General features: G+C 28.6%; 2 protein-coding genes across 2 annotated transcripts in view; one reads left to right on the forward strand and one right to left on the reverse strand.

Annotated features, from left to right (window-relative positions):
- LOC107441964 (putative ATP-dependent RNA helicase TDRD12) overlaps positions 1-16929 on the reverse strand; it is a 71302-nt gene extending 54373 nt beyond the window's left edge. Inside the window, exons 1-8 of the mRNA XM_043047961.2 lie at positions 16794-16929; positions 13680-13754; positions 6974-7123; positions 6496-6578; positions 6358-6405; positions 5607-5726; positions 4667-4722; positions 2243-2398 (exon numbers count right to left, since the gene is read on the reverse strand). Coding sequence (XP_042903895.2) covers positions 2243-2398; positions 4667-4722; positions 5607-5726; positions 6358-6405; positions 6496-6578; positions 6974-7123; positions 13680-13748 — 682 coding nt within the window. The 5' untranslated portion in view covers positions 13749-13754; positions 16794-16929. The remainder of the gene's footprint in view (positions 1-2242; positions 2399-4666; positions 4723-5606; positions 5727-6357; positions 6406-6495; positions 6579-6973; positions 7124-13679; positions 13755-16793) is intronic.
- A 158-nt stretch (positions 16930-17087) lies between these two features.
- LOC107441967 (mitochondrial ribosomal protein L21) lies at positions 17088-25544 on the forward strand. Its single transcript, XM_016055384.3, has 6 exons — positions 17088-17277; positions 18847-19026; positions 20550-20713; positions 22069-22121; positions 23432-23529; positions 25383-25544. The coding sequence occupies exons 1-6, from the start codon at positions 17253-17255 to the stop codon at positions 25487-25489; spliced, it is 627 nt and encodes a 208-aa protein (XP_015910870.1). The 5' UTR covers positions 17088-17252; the 3' UTR covers positions 25490-25544.
- The last annotated feature ends 461 nt before the right edge of the window (positions 25545-26005 follow it).

The raw sequence follows: 26005 nt of genomic DNA on the forward strand, positions 1-26005 counted from the left end.
AGAAAAAAGAAAATTTATGAGAACATCAGACTATGAGAAAACTAGCAAGGCTTTATTTCTTTGGTTTACTCAACAGCGTAGCAAAGGTACTCCTATAAGTGGCCCTATTCTTCAGGAAAAAGCTGTGTTTTTCAGAAATCAGTTCAAAGAAGGAGAAGAAGATTTCGCAGCAAGCGTTGGTTGGTTAGACCGTAGGAAAAAACGATATGGTGTACGTCAACTAAATATTTGCGGTGAAATACTCTCGCAGATACGTCAGCTGTGCAGGCATTTCAAAAACGGATTGAAGACATTATATTGACGGAAAAGCTCACACCTGACCAGTTATATAACTGTGACGAAACAGGTTTGAACTTTAAGATGTTGCCCTCAAAATCCCTTGCTTCAAAAGAGGAAAATTCAGCTCCAGGTCACAAAAAACGGAAGGAACGATTAACTATTTTAGCATGCGCCAATGCATCTGGAAATCATAAAATGAAACTGACTGTGATTGGGAAATCTGCCAAGCCTAGAGCCTTAAAAAGCATCACTAAAGAAGCCTTACCAGTACATTACACAAATCAGAAAAGTGCATGGATGAATCGAGAAATTTTCAAACAGTGGTTTCTAGAACATTTTGTTCCAGAAACACGGAAGGCATTGAGAAAAAATGCCTTGCAAAGCAATTTTGTTTTTAGATAACGCTCCATCTCATGCGGATGATGATAAGCTACGTTGTGGTGAAATCCGTGCTATATTTTTTCCTGCCAATGTTACAAGTTTGATTCAGCCAAAGGATCAGGGCATATTGGAAAATTTGAAGAAAAAATATCGACACCGTTTGTTACAACATTTAGTTCAGTCTATGAAAGTGTTGCGGATGTTTTGAGGAATGTAAGTCTGAGAGATGTTGTCTACTGGGTAGCAGATTCTTGGGAATAAGTTCAACCTACGACAGTAATTAAATCGTGGACTAAGTTTCTACCTGAATTGGTTACGCCTATTGAGAAAATTAATGATGATGATAGTGAAACAATTGTTTTGAAAGATTTGGTGAAGGAATTACCAGGCTGCGAAAACTCTAATGCAGTTGATCTAAATGAATGGCTAAATAGTGACGACAAGCTGGAAATAACAGACTCAAGTATTATAGAAATAATGGAAGATGAGGAAGAATATGAAACAGAAGAAAACGACTATCCGTTATCAGAAGAAAAAAAGTCTCATAGTGAAGATTCTGCAGCCTTAGAACTAGCCTTAAAATATGTAGAACAGCAAACTGAAGCCACCCCTGCAGATGTTTTGCTTTTGAAGAGTTGGCTGACTATCGCATCAACAAAGAGAAGTAATATACTGAAGCAACAAAAAATTGACAATTTTTTTAAATTGTAGAGAATCTTTTACGTCATTATACTAAAGAATAAAGGATTTTAAGGTAATATGCTCATTTTATTTAATTTCATTTGTAGTTGTTAAAAATTTTCTACTTTTTCGGAAAATCCGAGTTTTCAGTAATCCGAGGTAGTGACAGCCCCAATTACCTCGGATTTTCGAGACTCTACTGTATATATAAAGTAAAATTAACATTAAGGGGTCCAAACTTTGAAGTGCTCTCCTGACAAAATTTGATGTTGAAAATAAAAGCATGCTTATTCAAAGAATGTACGTCTTGTGCCTCATTTCATAATTTAAAATATTGTATGCACTTTTTAACTAGCATATTTGAGGTCACCCCCTCGAACCATTAAGATTAAGTCTTAGAACATGAAAATCTGATACTTAGATCAAAAGTTAATCAGGGTGGTCCGTTTCTTTATTGAGCACCGTACATTGATGAACTATAACGACCTCCTCCACATCTGCTAATGAACTCCTTTGGATGATGTAAAGGGCATGTGATTAAGTTGCAACGGTATTTAACTGCTGCTGGAGAATGTAAGCAATCATTCTTGCATTCACTCTAACGAGTGATGGAAAAGGCTACTGATTTAAGAGAATTTGACAGAGGGCAGATTGTAATGGATCGAAGACTTGGAGCGAGTATCACGGAACTGACATGACAGCTAGATTGGAACTGCTTAAGAAATTTGTACAACCTGCTTCCATTTATCTACCAATATCTAGTAGCATACATAAGGAAGGTTGCAGCTGTTTTTAATTAGAAAGGTGACACAACATATTATTGAGTAACTGGTCATAATGTTTTAGATCTTCAGTATGTTAAACATAAAAAAAAGTAAAAAGAAAAAACTTTTAAACATACTTAGTTCTGAACTATCAGGATAAGCACGAGCAAATTGTTTCCCAATCAGTTCATCATTAACGCAAATAACTTCACCATCACAAAGAGTAACATAAAGAGATCCAACAAGCATATTTTTTTCAACACCTTTTACTTCAATATATGCTTCCTCCATATCTAAGTTCAAGGAAGAAGGGGAAAAAAAGATTAAAAATAACTACATTTACAAAAAAAAAAAAGATTAGTTGTTTATTAGGGGTGATAGTGACACAAAGTGAAAAACCCTGAAGATTTTATGTGGTTCAAAAATTGGATAACAAGATATCAATTTCTATACTATTCATATTTAATATAACTCTTTGAACTAAGATTTATACTTAAATTACCTACCAATAAAAAATATCATACTTTTATAGCAATTAATTTAAGAAGAAAACTTAATTTTTGCAAGGATTGCAATGTTGGATTTCAGAATGCGAAAACACAAATCACAATTTTGGATTTTTAAATCGCGTAAATATGAGTCATGATGTGTGATTTTTAAATCCCATGAATATGACTAGCGACATTGGACTTTAAACTCACGTGAAAATGAATCACGACATTGAGATCAAAAATGTGCAAATACAAATCACGATATTGGATTTTTAAATCACGTGAATACAAAACGCGATGTACGAATTTTACTTAATTGTACAATAATTAAAAAATCACATGCCCTGCTCCTAGTTCCTAGACCTGGAGGGATAATACGAAAAATCTGGAATTCCAGAGTATACTGGAATACAATCATCCCTGTTTCATTACATATAGTCAAGCATTTTAAATGACCATTAAAAAATTACAAATACACATCAACCATAGAATACTAGGGCAGGCTATTTTAGTCCATTTATCCAACCACATCCATTGAACAACAAGAGAAAATGCATTCTGTGAAGCCACTAACATAAAAATATGTATAAAAAAAAAACTGCTTTCATTATAATTAATAGTCATATTGATTCTGCTTAAGAAATTTTTCTACATATTTTAAGGTTGAACAAGAACTTAATTTCCTAAAAAAAGAAAGGTAGCACAATATTTTAAGTATAGATGTTGGTCGGGTAAATACACAGTGAGTAGGGTATTCACAAATGGGTATTTACCTCCGCCTTAGATTAATACCCAAAATCAGGGTTTTTATAATTTTTTGTCCCTTATAAAGCACATAACCATCATTAATCTTGGTTATAGTTCTGGAAATAATACAACATCTTTTATTTTCAAAAATAAACAACAAAACTCAAAGATGTATAAATTCACCAAAATATTACAAAAAACTATAAATACTCTGCAGAGGAGAAAAGTTAATGTAAAAAAGTTTGCAGTCACTAAATATTAATGTAAAAAAGTTTGCATTGTGCAGTATCACAAACAAAACTTTATGTTAAGTGATTTATGTGAAGGTTAAACACTTTCCAAGAAAAAATCATTTTTTTCCAAGACAATAAAATCGAAGAAATGAATTATGAGAAGGATGAAATAGAAGAAACGAATGAGTGCAGGGAATAAGTTTAAAATTTCTTAAATGAGTTCATTTCTATCAGTTATATAAATTTAATATAAGTGATAAAAATAAAACTATAAATTTCATATCCAATTTTTTATTTTTTTAAAATAACTACAATAAAATAAATTATAATTTTTTTTTTTTAGTGTAAGTTTAAAATCATTTGATATTTTGTTTAAGCAGTTTCGTTCTGCATCTGATTAGAAGCAATAATAATTTAGGAGTCAGTTTTGAAACCATATGTATTGAAAATTATGAATAGAACTGTGAACTTTAAGATTATTAAACCACAGCTACTCTCAAAACTAAAAAGAACAATGATTCCAATAATTTACATATTCAAATGAAGGAATTTTTCCTCTTAGTAAATAAATAACTATAGACAATGAAAGGAAAACTTAATTATACCCTAAATATACATAGTTTTTCAAAAGCTCAAAAGAAAAACATAATCTTTGAATTTTCAATAAAATTCATAAATATCCAGGTATTTATGAATTTTGGGTATTTACATGGGTAAATGCCCAGGGTATTTTCCCAAAGCTATAAAAACCTGGGTACTTTATATCTTTAATTTAAGGTACTTTAAATACTTATGATAATTATTCTTAATTCTGGAATAACTTTCAATGAAAACTTTGAAAATTCAAATTTATATGCAGCAATCAGACTAAAAAATTTTTTCCTAGACATATCTTTGCAGGGATCCTAAAATCTTTTATAAATTCTAATTTTACAACCTGATTATTTTGATTTTTTCCCCCTAAAACAAGAATAACACTATATTCAATGATAGCACAGATAGAATTAATTCAATATTTAAAGTCAAAGTTGGAAGTATCAATTGCTTAAAAAGATTTTAAAATAAGATGTTTTGTTGAAAATAGAATTACCTCTTTTCATATTTGTAATATAAGATACAGAAGAAGGATCCCATGAATCTACAGGACTGAAGAAAAAAAAATCACATCAATAGCATTAACAATTAAATAGTTAAACAAAATTGGAAACATGAGAGAGAGAAAAAGCAATGATCCAAGCAAATTATGGCATGTCACCATAATTTTAATTCCATAATTTTAACAAACTTACCGCTCTTTCAAAAAATATTCAATTGATAATAAGAATTTTTTTACTTATAGTTACATTGACAAAACTGTTCACTTTTTGTAGAATAATGTAATTTCTCATTGAAATTCAATATATTTAAATAGAAGTCAGTTATTACTTTTTTAAAATTTATTATTACTTTTCATCTTAACTGCCTTAATCTGTTGCATTTCATTTTCCAATCAATAAAAGCAAAAGATATAACTAAACTTGAAAATAGATAATCAATAATTTAGTTCATTAACTTACATGAAAATAACCTTAGTATGACCAGCATTCACAATAATTCATTAACAAAAGACAGAGAAATCAGACATAGGGTTGATAAAATTTGATGTCCCTGATAATCCTTTTATCCTAATCAATCAGTTAAAATTACAAAAATATACAATTCTCCAACTTAAAGGAATTTTCTAAAAGTATACAAAAACCAAGAGAACTTTTAAAACAGGAGAAATTGCAATTATCCAGTAATTTACTAAAAATTCAGTTGAGTTGGTAGTTATATTGAAGCTAATAAAACTAAGGCAATAAAAAGTTCCAAGTGTTCATAATATCACAATTTTATTGTATTATTAAACAAATCATCACATTAAAAAGTAAAGACAGTTTAATTTGAATTAAGTTCAAATTAAATCATGAAATATGGGTAATCATGAAATATTCTATGAAAAAACAAAAATTCATAAATCTGGTAAAACATTCAAAACAAATATTACTTACCCATAAGATAGAGTCAAATCTGTTGAATTCACAACTAAGCTAATTGGTTCAACATCAAATAGTTTAAAAGTAATTGCTTGGAAAGGATGTGCCAAAAAATCAGAATTAATTTCATATACACTGAAAATAATAATAGTAATTACAAATAGTAAATAACAAGAGTGTGTTTGTTAAGTGCCATATTACACTATAGGTTTATAAATGTTTATGTTTATTCATAAACAAATTTGATATTCAATAAATCTATTCACACACTATTATTTGATTTTAATTGAAAACAATATATCCATTTAATATATGTTCATAAAAATATAAAAAATTCATAATTAAGTATAAAACAACTGCACAGCAACAAAAGAAAAAAAAATAGAATCAAGAACTTGTTTATCAAAAAACAAAAAAATTCCAAAAAACAAAATAAAATCTATAATAAATCAAAAATTTATCATAGAATCACCTTCAACAATTTTAAGACAAGTAAGGTAAAAATAAAATTAGTACTGAATTTTTGAACCAAATCAGAGAGAAAAGAGGCTATGAGAAAACTGAATAGAAATTTAAATTAGACTCACACATTACATTTCTTGATTTGAATAGGTAAAACACTGGCAATATCAATGACACAAATATTTTTCGACTTATGACAAAAATGGTTTAACTAGCAAAGCAAATCAAATTTCATCATTGTTGAATATAAAAATAAAGGCAATAACCAAATCCCAAAAATAAGACACTAATAAAAAAATCCTACCAAGAGCGAGGTACAGTGCATTCTTTCCCATAATCCAAAAGGTAAACTCTGTAATAAATGAAAAATATTGTTTAATTTGTGTGAATATACACACATATGAAAGCATGGCCACTGGTATTAGGCACAAACATAACTTACTTAAAAGTATATCCTCTTGTTGTATTAATTATGCTTTGAACTTGAGCACGGAAGAACTTCTTGTTAAACAAAACAATCACAATCTGAAAACAGTAAAAAATCATAAAAACAAATAAAGAAATATTATTTTATTGTATCTTAAAAAGTAAAGCATTTAGAAAATAATTAACATACATACATTTAAGAATTAAAAAAGAAAAGAATAGGAAAAAGTAAGATTAATTTTCATTGGATTTACTTCAAGAAAGCTATATTTTTTACAAAACTTATAATATACTTTTGTAGAGTGAAAGCATTTAAAACTATATATATATATATGTAGACAGCATTATTATACAATGTAGTAATGTACATTAATAACTAACAAATAAATATTAAATGCTAAGTTATAAGAAATTTTTTCTTCTCTTCTTTCAGAGAGTATTATGAATAATTACAGATGTAGAAAATGCATGATTCAATGCACATTTGCACTTACTGTATCCTTTAATGGAATTTGGCTAAATGGCAATTCTATAGATCTATAATAATTTTGCATCGTTTCTTCAACTTCAATAAATTTAATAACTTGAAGCGAGGCTCCGATACTTGCATATTCTTTAACAACATAATGTGCAGGATCTTTTACCTAGAGCAAAACATAAATGTTAATAAACTTTACTCAACGTCTACAAAATAAAAAAAAGGCTACATAACTAGACATTTGTTGGGAGAAAATTTCACTGTTATTAACCAATACATATGAATGTGCATATGTATTGATGAGTAACAAAGGCAGAGATAGTAGGTCTGCCTAACTGGTTTCTGCCATAAGAAAACATACGAATATCAGAAATGAGTTTGAAAATCTTAAATAAATTATTACTAAAATAATTTTAAAAAAGTTACAACCATGTTTTGTTGATTCCAATCAGCTAAATTTAAATCTAATGCATTTTTCCAAGATATGAGATATTATCAATTTAAAAATTTGCTAAGTGCATAATTGGAGGGCTTAAAATTTTTATTGATTTATGAAGTTTTAAAATTTATTGCTGTGTTCAACTAGAAAAATTACATTAGTACTCAATGTCATTTTTATAATGATATTTTGAACTTTTATAACCTGTTTTGGATTTCTCCAAATAGAAACTAAGAACAAAGTGAAAATTTCATGTAATTTTTTAAATGTAGTTGAATGTACCATATCCAGAATGGGGGACAACATTCAGATAATAGGTCTTTAATGTAAGATAATAGGTCTTTAATGTAAAAAAAAAAAACATTAAATTAATGCATTATATTCAAGAAAAAAATAACAGATGATTATTGATGTCAATTTTATACAACAAGGTTTCCTGACAGGTTAAATCACATTTAATCAACAAATTGTTAAAAATGAAAACATTTTTGCATAAAAAAATAAATAAAAGTGAGCAGAAGAAAATTTGAGCTTTCTCTTTCACGAATAAAGACATTTCCTTCTACTTTTTTATTTCAATTTGATGTGCGGAATTAAATTAGCAAATAATCCGATATAATTTATAAGTAAAACAATCTGCTTAACTTAAAGAAAAATTAATTTAAGACAGAGAAATTGATATTTAGATGAAAACATTCATAATTTGAAGCAAAATAAAGCTTGTTTGCTAGTGTTATTTTCAAACACTATTAATATGCAGCTTTTAAATATTCATAGTTATATTCTTCTCGGTGAAACAAGATTATTTTTCTTTTACTTGTATTTTAAACAACTTTTTTAATGTGCTTTTAGAGACAGAATAAATATTTAGCTATCCCAAAAGCAGCAACAAGAAATATTTTTTTTACTAATACTATTTTTTTTTAACAAATCGTGAATATAGAAAAAAAAACTTATTTTTGATTGCTAAAAAGTGTCTAGAAAATAGACGCCAGATATAAGTGTTTGTATACTATACTATAAAAAATTTTATAGGTGAAAAAAAAAGAGAATAAAAAAAATCTAAAATTTAAAGAAAAATCTACAAAATCAAAATTGTGACTTTTTTTTAATTTAGCCAGTTTTAGAGGGTTAATAATTAATGCATTTCTTTTCAGTTATTAACAAATTTGAAGTATACATTTCTATGCACTAGTATAAAATTATTGACAGTATGCATCTCAACATAGTAAAATAGTTTGAAACACATTATGATGTTTTCAATTATAGTTATACTTATAAAATTTCATTCATTATAAGCTACATTTTTTAAGCAGTGAAATCGCCATGAAAGTCCCCCTATATGTAACAACCTCCTATACTATAGGTGGAGAACCTGCGGCCTCCGCGAGGTTCTTGTGCGGCCCTTTGCCACCTAGTACAAAATGGTAGAGTTCGTTTCAAAAAACAACTACTGTACATCAACGCCATGACAGTTGCGCGAAAAATCCCGCCAAAGACTGAAAATTCCACAATGTTTATGTAATTTACATATCTAAAAGAAACGAATAATGTTCTATGTAATATTTATTTGAAAATAAATTAAAATTACAAAATACTATTTACAAAATTTGTTGGTTTCAGATCTCCCATTTGAGTGTCACACCTTGCTTTGGCTTCTCTGACTCGAATCTCTCAACGCTTCCCTGTTGCGATCTGCAGCAAACTGTAGTTAACAGTGCGTGCTTATAACAGTTACACGGCTTATAACAGTTGTTAAAGATATTATTTGATATTCGTTTTTTTATCCATCATGTCAAATAGTAAGAGAAGAAAATTAGGTGATGAAAACAGAACATTTAATGTAGAATGGGAGTTAGATTTTTTCTTTACTGCTGAGAAAGATAAAATGATGTGTTTGTTGTGCAATACAGTTTTAAATACTTTAAAAAAAGCGAATGCAAATAAACACTATTTGACTCATAAAGAACATAAATATTTCGCTTTAGAAGGTGAATCACGAAAAGCTGCACTTCAAAAGTTGAAAAATGAGAAGCATCATCAGCAGGCATCTTTTAGTGCCTTTGTAAATCAAAATTCCGCTGCAGTTGCTGTTACNATTTTCTCGCGTTAGAGGCACATAACTAATGTGCCTTTAAAAATGAGAGGCACCACAAGAAATGAAAGGCACCAAAGCAAACGCGAGTCAATGCGCGGTACGAAAGGATTTTACCGGTTCCCTGTGCCTCTCAAATGGGCTTCAATTTTTTTTCTTCGGTACGATGTAACGGAGAAGAAGCGCATGCGCACATCAATGAAATATTTTATGACGAAATACAAATAATAAAAGCAGACGATAAAATTAGAACACCAGAAAGTTGTTGATTTTTTAGAATTAGTTTTGTGCGGAATTTGAGTTTTCATATTACCCGTTACGGGTTTATCTAGAGTGCCTTGATATTTTATCTATCCCGTTACGGGTGAGTTTTCATATATCCCGCTACGGGCACTTTTTCTAGTTTCCTTTATGAGATTTAACTCATCTCAAGTTGTTAAAAAGGTCGATTCTTATTCAATATCTCGAATACTCTAGCAATATTTGTTACTTTAAACTTATTGCACCATTCAAGCTGCTCCATTTTTTTTCTCAATTCCACAAATTTTATTCAATAAAATTTTTCACAATTGAAGTCATTAATATTAAAAGGGGGTATTTTAACAAAAATTTGTTTTTTTGTTAGTTCTGAAATAGTTTATTTGGAGTTCTAGATAAAATAAATATTATCATTTTGCTCGTTTAACAATGAAATTTCATCCGAAGACTCTTTTTTTTTAATTATCAAAGAATGTCTCACAATCAGATAATATTGGCGATTACTTAGTAATGTAATAAAGGAATAATAATCTTATTTGTAAAATTTTGACCCATATCAAATTCATACAATGACATTATATGGGGAATATATGGGGAATATATACCTGCCCATGGTAAATATCAATAAATAAATATTCCAAATTCATAGCGAGAAATAAGGAACGCTATAATTTATTGGCATATACCATAGGTGGGGAACCTGCGGCCTCCGCGAGGTTCTTGTGCGGCCCTTTGTCACCTAGTACAAAATGGTAGAGTTCGTTTCAAAAAACAACTAGTGTACATCAACGCCATGACAGTTGCGCGAAAAATCCCGCCAAAGACTGAAAATTCCACAAATTCCTTTTCTGAAAATTCCACAATGTTTATGTAATTTACATATCTAAAAGAAACGAATAATGTTCTATGTAATATATATTTGAAAATAAATTAAAATTACAAAATACTATTTACAAAATTTGTTGGTTTCAGATCTCCCATTTGAGTGTCACACCTTGCTTTGGCTTCTCTGACTCGCATCTCTCAACGCTTCCCTGTTGCCATCTTCAGCAAACTGTAGTTAACAGTGCGTGCTTATAACAGTTACAGGGCTTATAACAGTTGTTAAAGATATTATTTGATATTCGTTTTTTTATCCATCATGTCAAATAGTAAGAGAAGAAAATTAGGTGATGAAAACAGAACATTTAATGTAGAATGGGAGTTAGACTTTTTCTTTACTGCTGAGAAAGATAAAATGATGTGTTTGTTGTGCAATACAGTTTTAAATACTTTAAAAAAAGCGAATGCAAATAAACACTATTTGACTCATAAAGAACATAAATATTTCGCTTTAGAAGGTGAATCACGAAAAGCTGCACTTCAAAAGTTGAAAAATGAGAAGTATCATCAGGAGGCATCTTTTAGTGCCTTTGTAAATCAAAATTCCGCTAAAGTTGCTGTTACGTATAAAATAGCACATGTACTTGGAAAAAGGGGCAAACCATTTAGTGACATTGAAATAATTAAAGAATGTATTGTTGAAGCAGTGAATATGTTAGATCTAAGAAATGTCGACAAATACAAACAATTACCTCTTTCAAAAAGAACTGTAACAGATCGACAGCACGAATTAGCGCAAAATGTAACAGAGCAACTTCATATAATTATACAAAATGAAGATGTTTATTTTTCAATTGCTTTAGATGAAGGCACTGATAAAACAGATTCGGCACAAGTTTTATATTTTATTCGTGCTATAACTAAAGATTTTCAATGTTACGAAGAACTACTTGCGTTGGGTACACTAACTGAAAGAACTCGCGGAGCCGATATTTCCGAAATCTTCAAAGAAGTATGTAATAAATTACAATTGAATGTCAGTAATTTAGTCAGTGTCTGCACCGATGGCGCACCTTCCATGAGAGGCAAAAAAGAAGGATTCGTTGCTTTGTTAAAAAAGGAAAACTTAAACTTGAAAAAATTGATATCATTTCACTGCATTTTGCATCAGCAAAATCTTTGCGCAAAATCTACCATTTTGCAAGACACTCTGGATAGAACCATTGCAATTGTCAACTATATTCGCGTAAATGCAATGCGTCATCGTGAATTTCGGCAGATGCTCTCTTTAGATGAGGAAACGTATAGTGTTGACCTACCATACTACTGCAAGGTTCGCTGGCTATCAACAGGTCAGGTTTTGATAAAGGTTTTGTCTTTACGACGACAAATTTTAAACTTTTATCAAGAACAAGGAAAACAATGTGATCTATCAGATGAAGTATTTCTCAGAAACCTTACATTTTTGTCTGATATGATGACAAAACAAAACAATTTAAATATTTGCCTGCAAGGAGAAACGAGGTATATTTATGAAATGTGGCAAAAGATCCAAGCGTTTAGAAAAAAATTATCATTTTTCAAAACATTGCTTTGATGATCGGAAATATCTGCACAACACTTCCCGGAGCTAGCTAAAATGTTAAATGAGCAGAACTGTAAAAATAAAATATTCGATGAATATGTAGGTGTCTTGGATTGTTTAATAGAAGAGTATACTAAAAGATTTTGTGATTTTGACGAGCACACTCCTGCTATGAAACTGGCATTTGAACCACACTTAATAGATATATCGGAGGCTCCTGCAGAACTACAAATGGAGTTAATTGATTTAGGGGAAGATAGTATCATCAAATCCCTTTTTAACGCTAAAAAGGATCCCATAGAAATCTGGAAAAATGCTGTTGAATATCCATGCCTTCCAGAACATGCTCGACGTTTACTTTCCTGCTTCAGAAATACCTACTGTTGCGAGACAACATTTTCTCTCATGTCAAAAATAAAAACAAATTTACGAACGCAAATTACAGATGCACATTTAGAGGATCAATTAAAGCTGTGTGTTACGAAGCTTGATCCAAATATACAATTACTGTCAAACAAAAAACAAAGCCAAATAAATCACTAACTTAGTTAATAAAAAAATATTTTTTATTGTATTTTTTTATAATATTTTTATATTATTATTTTATATGTATATTATATTTAAAATTTTGTAGTATTATATTTTATTTTTTCTATACAATGCAATAAATTGTTAAATCTATAGAAAAACTATAATAATTTCACAAAAGTCACTTTCTTAGGTCAATCAGCTTATGCGGCCTCTCTTATTGCTGCCTAATTTAAATGTGGCCCCTAATGGTAAAAAGGTTCCCCACCTCTGTCCTATACAAACTAACATCCTCTATTTACGACCACTTTTGGAAAGCACTAAATTTTTCCTTATAAACTTTGTTTTGAAAAAAACCTTCGAAAGAGACCATCAAAACTGTTCCCAGCAACCAGGTAATTCTCACAACAAATGCAGAAAAGGTTGACTAAGGAAACACTAAAATGTCCAAAAAAAATATTAATGAAAAAAAAAAGCAGATTAAAATGTTTTCAAAATATTTGTGTGAGACTCTTATTTATAGAGCTCTTTTAAATGATCTCTGAAAGAGATCTAGAACCTCATGCTGCAGCCAGAGTGCACTAAAGATGATACTATTATGGTTTATCTTTAGAGTTAAAAGTTAAATTAGAAGAAAGAAAAACTTTTTCTGAAGAATCTAAGCATCTTAAACAAACAAGCTTTAAAGCTAACTAATTTTAATGATAAATTAAATGCAAACTAAACAAACTTAATTTTTTATATATTTAAAAATATGTCTAACTTTTATAATTGGTGATTTTGTGTACAATAGAAGTGTACAATAAAAGAAGGGATATGAGTAGCTTCGCAGTAAATTTTATAAAAAAAAGGACAGAAAGCAAAGTTCAAACAAGTAATCTTACATCGATTATTGTTACAGTTATATTATTGTAACAGCGATTATCATAGCTAGCAAAGTTCAAATAAGAATTTTAAAATTTAATCACTTAGGAAATTGAAAAATGTAATCTTACATCGATTATTGTAACAGCAATCCTTCCAGACCTCAGGTACTGAGTCGATATAGTGCTTTGTTTGAACATCCTGACCTATTAACAAAAAGATGGCAGTTAGTACAAAATATTAGGTATAAACAAAAAATGTATAAACAAAAAATAATTTCCATTTTGGCACATGTTTGCATTAACTACAATTCCCAAGACACCAAAAAATTTTAAACTTACAAAAAGTGAGGAAAAAATGTTGGGCTATACTGGTTTTCCTAAGTTTCAGATTCTCCAGCTACATCTCAGGGTTCCCACTCTATGATGAGATTGAAATTCAAGGACTTTCCCGGACTTTTCAAGGACCTCAACAAAATTTTCAAGGACCTTAATCTAAGTGTCACTGATTAGAAGGTCCAGGATAATACCAGCACTATTTAATAACATATTTTATTCAACAAAACAACATCAACAATGGTATACAATTAACAAGCAGACAAACATAACATCTTACATCCAGATCTCGTACGTAAAGGCCAACTAATCTAGAAGTATTTGGGGGAGGTTATCCAATGGATGCGCGCATGCGCTAACATATAAGTTTCAGTTCATATTTCTAAAAGTTTCACTTCGGATTTTAACTTACCACACTAAGACCAATTTTAAAAATTATTCTCTTCTATTTTACTAGAAGCAACAATGCTTGTTGTGGCAATAATTAATTTCAAATATAATACCTAAATGCTTTGCCTATATAGAGAGAAGAGAGTATATGTATTATGGACTAAAATTTATATTTTTTTAAAAACAACCCTACTGGTTTTACATATTAATTCACAAAATCATTTTCAGCACAATCTATAACTAATGGTAATGAGGTGTTAATGGTGAAATCCTTTAATCCTGTGTATTTCCATGTGAAGGCTGCATGAAAGACAGAGCTAAATCTTAGGTATTCCATATTCCATGACTATTCCATAACCCCCTCCTCTCCTCTATTAAACATCGTTTCTGAAATTATTCATCCATAATTTACACAACCTTCTCTAAATGTTATGCAGCAACAATTCTTTCTGAAAATAAAAATTAGAAGGAACATATCCCATTTTCACCATGTTTAAAAGCATTATTCGTTATGTGTAATCCACAACTGCCAATGAATATGACCTGGTGGGAATATTTCTCTTTTAATTCACACTGAAGCTTCTAATAGAATTTCCAATTGACATAGGGTCCATCCATGGATAATTGAAGTATTTTAGAGAGCTTTTAACCATCATCCATGCATTTGTAAAAAGAGGACAAAATATTTTCTGCAGTTCCATGACCCATAAATTGGGAGGTAAGATACTTAGTGCAAACTTTATTATCAATTCCTTACCATAATGTCCATCTGCTTAGATTGTAGAGACTGATTTAACGTCTCATCAAAGAGTACAGTGTAGCAATCAACATTCTTCAGCTCATTTATAAGAATCCCTTTGAAGTATAGTGCCAATCCAAAGGAGCCCAAATAGGCTCACTTTGTGGCACTACAAAAAAATTGTCTCGCTATACAGCTATCAGCAAACATTTTGGAGAACAATTTACTAATCCCTTCACAGGAGTTACATGAATAATTACTAGTGATGCACTTCAGACTCCAGAGAATTTCAGCATCAAGCACATTCCTTTTGACCAGATAAGAAGACAATGTTACCTCGGCCACTAAAGTTTCTGTTTCACATGGGGCACACGATGTTGAAGGAGTATTTACACCAGATGAATTAGATGTTGATGTCTTTGGAAAAAGAGAACTCAGGGCATGAGACTGCTTTTTTGTTTTACCTTTCTTTCATGTGTGATTTCAGAGCAGATTCTTCCATTTTCGCGATATCGATCTCCTTCATGCATAATCGGCACTTGGCTCTGAACTTCTTTTCGGGCATCGATAAAATCCATTCTTTATAAGCTTGATTATCCATCCATTGGGGATTAAAATAGCACTTCCCAGGCATAACTAGTCTAAACTACATAACACAAATACGAAGCCGTGCCTTTGCGAATACGCTTTACAATAAAGTTTTGAAATGACGCAAACGTAAGGACAAGTGCGGATGGTAAAACGGCAAATTTATTGAAAACTACAAGGTACATATTGTTACGAAATTCGAGAGTATTCCAGTTTCGATAAGAAAAAAGAAGATCTAAGCATATGCGACAGAAGATGAAGTGGAGTCTCGCCCCGAACGCATTGATTGTCTGCTGTGCTCCGCGCGCTTGGCAGACACCAAGACGCTAGGCCCGGTTAGAAACGGTGCCGTTAAAAATCACGTGAGAGAGCTCGGGAACAAAACAGAAAGAACGAGAAAGATCCGCGGGTGTTTTATAAAAAGGGCCGCCGGCAGTATCAAGTTTTTCAAGGACCTAAGACGTTTTTCAAGCACTTTCAAGGACCTAAATACCTAAATTTAGCAAAAAAAAATTCAAGGACTCTCAAGGACCGTGGGAACCCTGCATCTGTATCGGTACAATCCATGACTAACTCAAAGGGTATAATATGCAGTCAAACCCTTACATATACTTACTATATACACTTATATTTTTTAACTTTTGCACATACAAAAACCCTTTAGGGATAGTGAAATATCACTACCACGTGTTATACCGAAGTTGATTCTCTTCTGTGATGTCTCTTAACTTAATCTTTTAATTTATATATTTTTCAAGCGTTTTGCCTGACACTGACCAGTCATATTTTTTAACAGGTGTAAACAATTCTTTGCTAGGATGTCTTAAACAAATAGAGATTGATAAGGTAATCTTCCCAGGAAGTTGTCAAAACTTAGATTAATTAGGCGCGGGTACTAAAGTGAGTAACATGTTTATCTTCCTCAGTGCAGAAAATATAAAATTTTGATCACTAGATGTTGTTAAAATTAGATTATTAATTTAGGCATTCGAAACTAAAAACACTTCAGTGTAAAAAAAAAAAAAATCATGGCTCTTCAAAGTTCTACTTTTTAACTTCCTCAAAAGTAACTGCACCATACACGTTAAAATTGCGAAAAGCTACATAAATTTATAATAATAAAAACTATAATAATCATGCAACTTCGGTTTTAATGAGCTTCTTAAGAGACAGAATTAATTTCGCTAACATACCAGTTAAAAGTAATTTGAACACCAGAATAAATTCTTTTTCTTTTCTACCAACCCATACTTATAATTCAAACAACGAGCATCGCATGCTCGAGTACGTTTTGAACAATATTATTCCATTTGATTTGTTTTTCTTCTTTGCTTTTAGCTTTCATAACTTCCATTGCATTGCCTTAGGTACCATTCAGACTGTATAAAAATAACTCCTGTATATAAATTTGGATATGCGAATTAGAACTTGATTGGATATTTAGCCGAGAAAGAAGCGAGAATAGCCCTTTTTGGCGATGTAACTGCAACTGTAGTTTTACTTAAAAATAAATAAACAATAGGTCCATGAAAATTTTCATTTCAAGATTTAAACTAGATTTATTTAAAATATACTTTGATGGTTAACAAACTAACAATATTTTTTTCATAAACTATTGAACTAAAATTATCTGTCTCGCATTTGTAATAAAGATGAATACTTTAAAAGTTCTACTATGTGAGTATTTTAAATTTTCATATAAACATTTTATAAAGCTTATTTTTACTTCCCTTCTTTTCTACAGTCTCAAATTTTGCGTATATTCTATAAATTGTTTGTTCGTGTAATTCCTGAGTCCGTTTTTCGATTAACAACAAAATTGTTGTAATTACTGGAACATAGGTAACTGTATTATAATGAAATGTCCTTGACTTAGTGATTATTTTATCTGGGAAAGGTAATAATATTGTTTTTGTAAAAGTTTGTGATATTACATTTTCTAGAAACTGACTGGAAAAGTTTTAATGAAAGGATAGTTTTTTATTACTGAAGTTTCTAGTTTTTTAATAAAGGATATTTTTATATTACTTAAACAACTATTTACAAATTATACAATCATATATTAACAAACTAAGCATTTGATTAGATAAAAGATTAAATAAAGAAACTTACAAAGCATTGTTAAGCTGCTTATAAGATAATTTAAGTTACTTTCCTTTAATTCTTTGAGAGACAGGGGAAATCAAGATTTTGGCACACATCTTCGAAAGCCAGCTCTTTTGTATATTGTACAGAAATATAGAAATAGTTTCCACACTTTTAACTTCATTTAATGAGAGTTTATAAACTTGAGAAGGAAAGTGTAAGTGCTACAGTCGCCAATCTAACACATAATTTTTCATTTTAAGTTTTTGGAACTACATCATCAATTTTTAATTCTAGATTATTATTTTTTCCCCATATATATCAGCGTACCTAAAAACCTTGAAAATAAATAATTAAAAAATCTGCTAACATTGAAGCAAGATCAAATATGATAGATATAATGTAAATCAGAGCGCATGTTTTCTTTTTGTTTTAAGTTTGAAAAAAAAACTAATAAAATATTGTTATTACAGTTAATAAATATGAACTGTCGCTTAAAATTACTAAAATAATGCATTTGATATTTTTTTTATTGAATTTATAACAAGAAATTATAATGATCACGAATTACCCTGGTGATTAAAAATTACTACACTTATAGAGGGTAATGTTTGATGTACTTAACTGTTGTTAAATTTAATTTTTACAATAGATATGAAACAACTAATCAAAATCTTAGCCTTTTTATCGATGAAATATGTAAAAAATTACACAATATTTAATTATTTTTAAGAAGAGGAGAAAAAAATTTCTAAAATTTTGCATATTTAAGAATTTGTTTTATAAATGGCAAGTATAGTAAGTTTAAAGGATGCTTTATTTTATAAATTAAACAACCTATTACAATTAATCAAAAAGTCTATATTTATACTAAAATTACCTAGATTTCTTGTCCATGTTTAAAAATTCATCATGATCAATTTTTAAAATAAAAATTAGGGTGATCATTATTGTCCCATGAAATGTAATCAGGAATTATTCTGGTTCATTACCACATTTTATTAAGTATCATGGACATCAATTATACTTTGGTGATTTTTTGAAGCCCTTTAAACAAGTAAGGACCAAATAAATAGTAGGCACTGTAGGAAATTGTGTCCCATTGTGGATTAATTAAGTTAAATTATTCATTATTTAAACTACTTTTACTCATTTTTTTAGGTATGAGAAATGTGTCCAAGCTGTCAATAAACCAAGTGGTAAAACCTTCCTTAGTTCAATTTTCTACTGTCACATCAAAGGACAATATTCCTGAAAAAAGCAACAATATTCAATTTTCTAAAATTGCCAAACCTGTAAATGAAGAAGTGAACCCTGTAGAAGCTGAAATTATCACCAAAGGTTTGTGCTTCAAATTTTTTAAAACAGTGATGTATTGTAAAAAAATAGTCTTTTTAAAAAGACTAATATTTGCTAGTTGTTAAGATATTTATCTTCAATTTCATTTTCTTAGTGGGCTTTGTGATGGATTGGTTTATTAAAAATAAAATCCTCCATGAGGAATGCATTATTATAGGTTTAAATCTTTTTTTCTTTAATTTATTTATTCAATATTTTGAAAAAAGTAATATGGTTTGATAACTTAGGTTGGCTTTATAAAAAGTAGGAATCCTTTTCTTATTTATTATGTTCATGAATTAGTTATACTATTGAAATTTAAATTATGCTAATTTCTGTTTATTTAATTAATAAACTTCCAACTATGTTTTATTTCAAAAATTAAATTTACATCTTTATCTTCTTGTATAAGTGTCATTCATTGCAAAAGAAGTTTGACTCCTTGATCTTAAATTTTGTTTATTTTGGCTTAATTGTTTTACGTTTAATCATATCTTTCATTATAAAAGTAAAGCAACTCCAATAACTGTGTAAACAATATAAAATAGATAGTGCTGACAGAATACTCCTATTTGTTTTCCTGCAGGAAACTTTTATTACAGGAAAAGAATACAGGAAATTCCTATATTCCCAAAACATATATTTCCTGTATTTCTTATAATTGTTTCCTGTGTAGAGTTACAAAACTTTTATTATTTAAAAATTTATTTGCAGGAGGATAATTCACCATGATCTATTACCTGTATCACTCTGTAAAGTATAATTCAAAAGCAATAAGAAAATCTTTGTCAATAAAAAAAATTTACATTTTTTGTATTACAATTAAATTATGTAATAAAAGGATACTTTTACAAAAGATTTTCTTTTCAACACATTTTTAATTTGTTTAACGAAAGTAGTAATTAAAAATTAAACCTTCCTTGCAATGAGCTCTTTAAGATGTTGATAACAATATTTATCCCAATAAATTAATACAATTATTAAATTTTTGGCAGTTCTGGTCATTTTAATTCACATGTTGTTTAGTTTTATTAATTTTATAATTTTTTTTTGTATTTAAACAATTTTATTGTGTTTCATTTGAAAAGAAATCTTAAAATAAAATTAATTTCCTTTGAACAGTAAATTGTTAAATTTAACATTATATTTATTATCAGATACTCATAAATTCAATTTTTTTTCCATTATAAAGTCAGGCTTATGATTTTTTTTTGTATACCATACCAGGCAATATCAGTATTATTTTGTTACACAATATTTTGTGCTTAAAACTTATGTATCAGTTTTGGTAAATGTTCAGTTTATTGATACTCAACTATCTTTAGAATTAGCATTTGTTAGTATATAGTTAAATATTCTTTTGGTATACAAATACAACATATATTTTTTAAAGTAAGTGTAGGTTATTGAAAAAAATATTATTGATGTCAGAATGCTGAAATAGCAATCACGAATTTTACATTTGATTCTATAAAACATTTACACTGATGCTATATAATTTATGACAAATTATTTTATATTTTCAGATATTCTTTCAAAGATTAATACACAAATCAAAGAGAAGGCACATAGTCGCCTGTTTGCAGTCATTCAGTTCTGTGAAAATCAGTATAAAATTACTGCTGAAGATATCATCTCAGTAGGATCTTTTTTTCCTGCTAAAGTCGGTGAAAAAATTCGCCTTGAGAAAGTGAGTAATACAGCAAATTTTTTAGTTTCTTTAAAAGCGTAATTCAACTATGAGCCAAATTTTCTTCTTAATTATTTTTCTATTAATAGAAATTTTCTGTAATGTTGTATATTTTTTAATTACCATCTAAGCATTTTTAATATTCAATCATACTTGTGCCGCCTTAACTTGTTAGCAAATGTATTTATAAGTATTTTTTCTAAATTCTACATTGCTTTATTAAGTGAAACACACAAAGTATAAAATGATAATTATCTGTTTGATGACTAGAAAATAAATAACATTGTTTCGATTTTATGTTTCAGATATAAATACCAGATAATTAATTTTTTTTACATATCAAATAAATTTATTGTTTTCTTAATTTAATTAATGACACATATCATATTATTCTGATTCTACCTATCATATAAACTTAATGTATGATTTAAATATTTTGCAAAATTTTATCTAAATAAAAAATTTCTATTTTTAGCCTTAGGCTAATAAAACTTCTTGAAACTCTTATTATATTTTCTTTTTTTTTTTTAACTTTTCACTGACAGTGCTTAACGTGATAACACCTGCTATTCTGGTCCATCTGTTCCACCCAACAAAAATGTTGACCAAAAATCAAAGTTTATCTTCGGTACTTTTAGGTTAGTCAGGCATGATCGAAAAAATCGCCAAAATTGTTTGTAATCCTCCACCAACTTTTTTTAAATATTTTTTTTAATTAAAAAATGGTAGAATTTTCTTGTGCAGATGATAGCCACGCCAAAATATATCTTATATTCTGACGACATCGAATGTCAGCCGACAAATGTCAAATTTTTGTAAATTCTGTTGTAACTTGACACTTTTCACCAGAATAATTTATATGTTTGAAGTTGCTTGGTATATTTTTAATCAAAATTTAATATTTGATATGGATTTCTGGTAAAATTATGGAATTTAAAATTTATGGATTTAAGTAGGAAAATAATGTTCTGAATCATTATTGAGCGCCTTAAAAATTATCTTAAAATTTTTTAAAAGTATTGTCCTAAAATTTTCTGAATTCCACTTTAAACCCTCTACTCTATAATAATAATAAAAAAAATTATTACATCATTAGCATGGAGCCTTGGGCAACAGCTTCACTTTCTTTGCCCTTATGATGGTTCTGAGCATTTTCATAAAATTATTTTAATTTTCTCCAAAAAGAGGAAAAAATGTGCCAAAGCAATGCTCTTTATTATATCATGCCACTATACAGAAATTTTCTTGGAGCTCATGTTCATATTAATCAGTATTTAAAAACTTATGTTACTTGTTGTAACAATTAAAAATAATTTATCTTCTTAAATTTTGTCTGAAATTCATGTTTTTTTCAGGTACTGCTTGTGGGGAGTACAGATTTCACTTTGTTGGGACGACCATTATTGAAGTATGTTTAAAATATGTTTTTTCTTTCTGAATTTCTTTTATGCTCTAAAATTTTATCTGTATAACTTATTTTCTTTTTTTAATTCTTTAACAGTCTTTCATATTTAATCTAGTCTTATGCTTTCTAGAACAACTTAGATAATTTCACGTTTTTTTATTGAAAACTTACTTTATAATAAGGATGTGCTAATAAAAATCTTATGAGATTCTGAGGGAGGTTAGTTTGAATTTTCAGAATTATTTAAAATTAACATTTCATAACCGCTATCTAAGTATAAATAATGTTAAAACTTTTGTATTAAATAGACAGACATAAATGAGCTATTATCATCAGAAAATTAATTAAATGTTATCATTCACTCTGTATAAATTAAATAATTTACTTACCGATGATAGCAACTGGCCTTTTAACTTAGAATTTTGATAAGATAAACAAAAAAGAAAATAAATCTTATCACCCTTCACAACTTTTGATCTAATAATCGAATTTTCCTTTAAAAGCTTACAGAAGTTGCTTCAAATGTGCTAATTTTAATGTTATTTATAAATTATGTTACAAATTCAAGCATAAAAATGTCTTTGCTTAAATATATTTTTTTTTCTTCAATAGATTTAGAGTTTTGAAGCTCAGAATATGCAAGGTTGATACAATTCAAAAATACATTTTGATTTTTTATTTCGCAAAAACTATTTAGCTGGTCTTGCCAGATTTAATATTATTTTAGCAATGAAAAATTCTTTGTTAAAGAAGCTTTCAAAATTTATTTACCTTATTTAAGATTTTTTTTTATCATTTTTGAATTAAAATTTTTATGTTAAATTATACTTAACAAGTTTTATAAATAGATGTAATAATGTTGAGCATAATTAACTGCAAATTTATGGTGAAAAATGCAAAAAATACAAGTAACATTTAAGAGATCAAACTCTAGACTGTTTTCTTGACTGAATAATTTGGATCATATTTTCTAAATTCTTGCCCCATATTTAAGGGCACTAAATTAGTTGAAAGGGCACAAAATTTGTGGAAAATTTGTCGTATGTTCTGTCGTACATTGACTAGTACTACTTGTTTACATAGATAGCTCTAATTAATTAAGTCCTTTGTATCGATGATTTTATCTTATAAAATGATAAAAGAAAAAAATTAAGTCAAACGTTATTGGATGTGATACCTTGTTTTTTCTTTACTCACTATACATATAAATTTTGCTGATTTTTGGAAACTTCTTTTGTCTCTGTAATAAGCTGAGATAATTGTTGCTAAATATAAAACTGCCAATCTTAAATAGAGTATTTGTATTTTTTTAGCAAAGATTTAGTCCACATAGAGGCTACAGTTATTGAAAAAACCTACATTGTTCCAAGACCTATTTATCGACATTTTAAACAATATCGAAGATTACATTGTAAGTTATAAAAATATATTTTATATTTCTACTTACTTTTAATCGACTATTTAACTTTTGTTAATTTATGGAGATTTATGAATTGTATAACAACTTTTATATAAATATTTTAAATTTCAGTGAAGTTTAAAAAAATTGTTATTTGTTTTTTTAATCGTATTACAAAGACATACATTATATTTAATTGCAGTAAAAATGCAATGACACTTTTAATCAGAAACAACAGAAAAAAAGGAAAGAAATATGATTAGTTTCTCATATTACTTTTATTGTTATAAATTTATGTCAGCAATTTTTCAATATCTCAAAATTCATATATCTATGTACACTGCACGAAATAAAAAACAAACCACCATGAATGACTTTTGATCTAATTATCGGATCTTCGTGTTCCCGAATTCAATCTTAACGGTTGGAGAGGGTAACCTATAATGTGCTAAATAATTAGTGCAGACGAAGTAATGAAATCAGATACAAAACGTACTTTCTCTGAATAAACATATCTTTTTTTCCGACAGATTCCAAGTTTTTGGCACCCAAAACATAGGGGTAGCTGCAATCTGAGAAATATAGTCCCATAGTTTGGTCAAGAGAGAGGTCCAAAGCTTGGAGTCCTTAATATTATTTTAATTTTTTGCGTATTTCGCCATATCTCGAGAAATTTTCATAAAATCTTTGCACACAATAATAAATTTTGTTTATCCAAGGAAAATTATAGCTTTATTATTTTATTTAATAATGGTCAAAAGAATTTTGAATTGTAAGGTATGGAATTCTTTACATCATTTTGAAGAATGTAATTTTTCATAATAAAATACAATATTTGAGAGAAATCGGTCGAATACTTCCAGAGAAATTGAATTTTAAAGCAGCCATATTTTTAAAATTCAATTTCTCGGGAAATATTGGACCGAATTTGCTCAAATTTTGTATTTTGCCATTTAAAATTACATCCTTTAAAATGATGTAAGAAATTACGTACCTTTACAATTAAAAAAATTTTTGACTGTTATTAAATAAAATATTATATTTACTAAAAAGTACATTTTGCATGGAATTATATTTGGATAAACAAATTTTATAATTGTGTGTAAAATTAACATTAGGGGGTCCAAGCTTTAGATGGCTCTCCTAGCCAAACTATGGAAGCCGTATTTCCCATATTGCCATTACCCCCTATATTTTGGGGGTCAGAAATCCAAATCCGTCAAAAAAAAAGGTATGTTTATTCGGGGAAAGTACGTTATTATGTCTGATTTCATAACTCAAAATATTGTCTGCACTAATTAATAAGCATATTTGAGGTCACCCTTTTAAACCATTAAGATTAAGTCCTAGAACATGAAGATCTGATCATTAGATCAAAAGATATTTAAGGTGGTCAGTTTTTTTTTTTTTTTTTTTCATTTTCCACACTGCATATGGGTTATTTTCATGTATAACTGATGCGTGATGATTTATATGAACAGTGTATGTTAAACTACAGTTTTTAACAAAATTATACTAAAATGTTATTTCTTTGCTTTTTTCCTGGAAAGAAATTACTTTTTAAATTATTACTATTTATTAATTTATCATGCTAATAGGGATTCATTCATTATTAGTTTATTCTACCTATCTTCATTATATATAACCCTAAAAACAAGTTTCTTCCTTATCCTGAAAGAAGCTGTGAGCGACTAAGTAATATTATAATTTTAAATGCAGAATGTATATTTTAAATAGCAATTATTAATTTTCATTCAATGTGTCATTTAAAGCTTTGCCAATTCTTTTATTTAATTAGTTATAAGATAGATGTAAAATTTTGATTTTTTTTTCTGTAATGCTTTTTTCTTAATCTTTTTTTCCAGGGTTTCGTACACCTTATTGTCTTATTAGAATAAACAGCATAGAATTTTTAAATACACTAGATAGTTTACCTGATGTGGAGGGACTTCAAAACAGAGTTATATATTAGTTATTTTGTATGTATGCATTAAAAAGCTTTAATAAAGTTTTCTTTTAAATCCAAATACTTTTCATTTCAAATATGGACATCCAAATACTGTTTTTTATCAATTCATATACTATATCATTCATACAGCATCATATAATAATTCACTCAGTATCAATTCACGCATGCTATATTCATAAAATGTGGCCATATGAAGTATATTTACACATATTTCATGCCTATTTGAAAGAAAAATATGTGAGAAGTATGTTAATTCTTAAAAACATTTGTATAATTTGCCTGTAATCAATTCATATACTATATCATTCATACAGCATCATATAGTAATTCTTACAGTATCAATTCACACTTGCTATGTGCGTAAAATTTGGCCATATTAAGCCTATTTGCACATATTCTATGCTTATTTGAATGAAAAATATGTGAGAAGTATGTTAATTCTTAAAAACATTTGCTTGTAATCCATTATCACCAATCCACTTACTAATTTATTAACTATATATTTTTAAAAAATGTGAA

This window comes from Parasteatoda tepidariorum, chromosome 1 (assembly GCF_043381705.1).
Source record: "Parasteatoda tepidariorum isolate YZ-2023 chromosome 1, CAS_Ptep_4.0, whole genome shotgun sequence".
Classification (NCBI taxonomy): domain Eukaryota; kingdom Metazoa; phylum Arthropoda; class Arachnida; order Araneae; family Theridiidae; genus Parasteatoda; species Parasteatoda tepidariorum.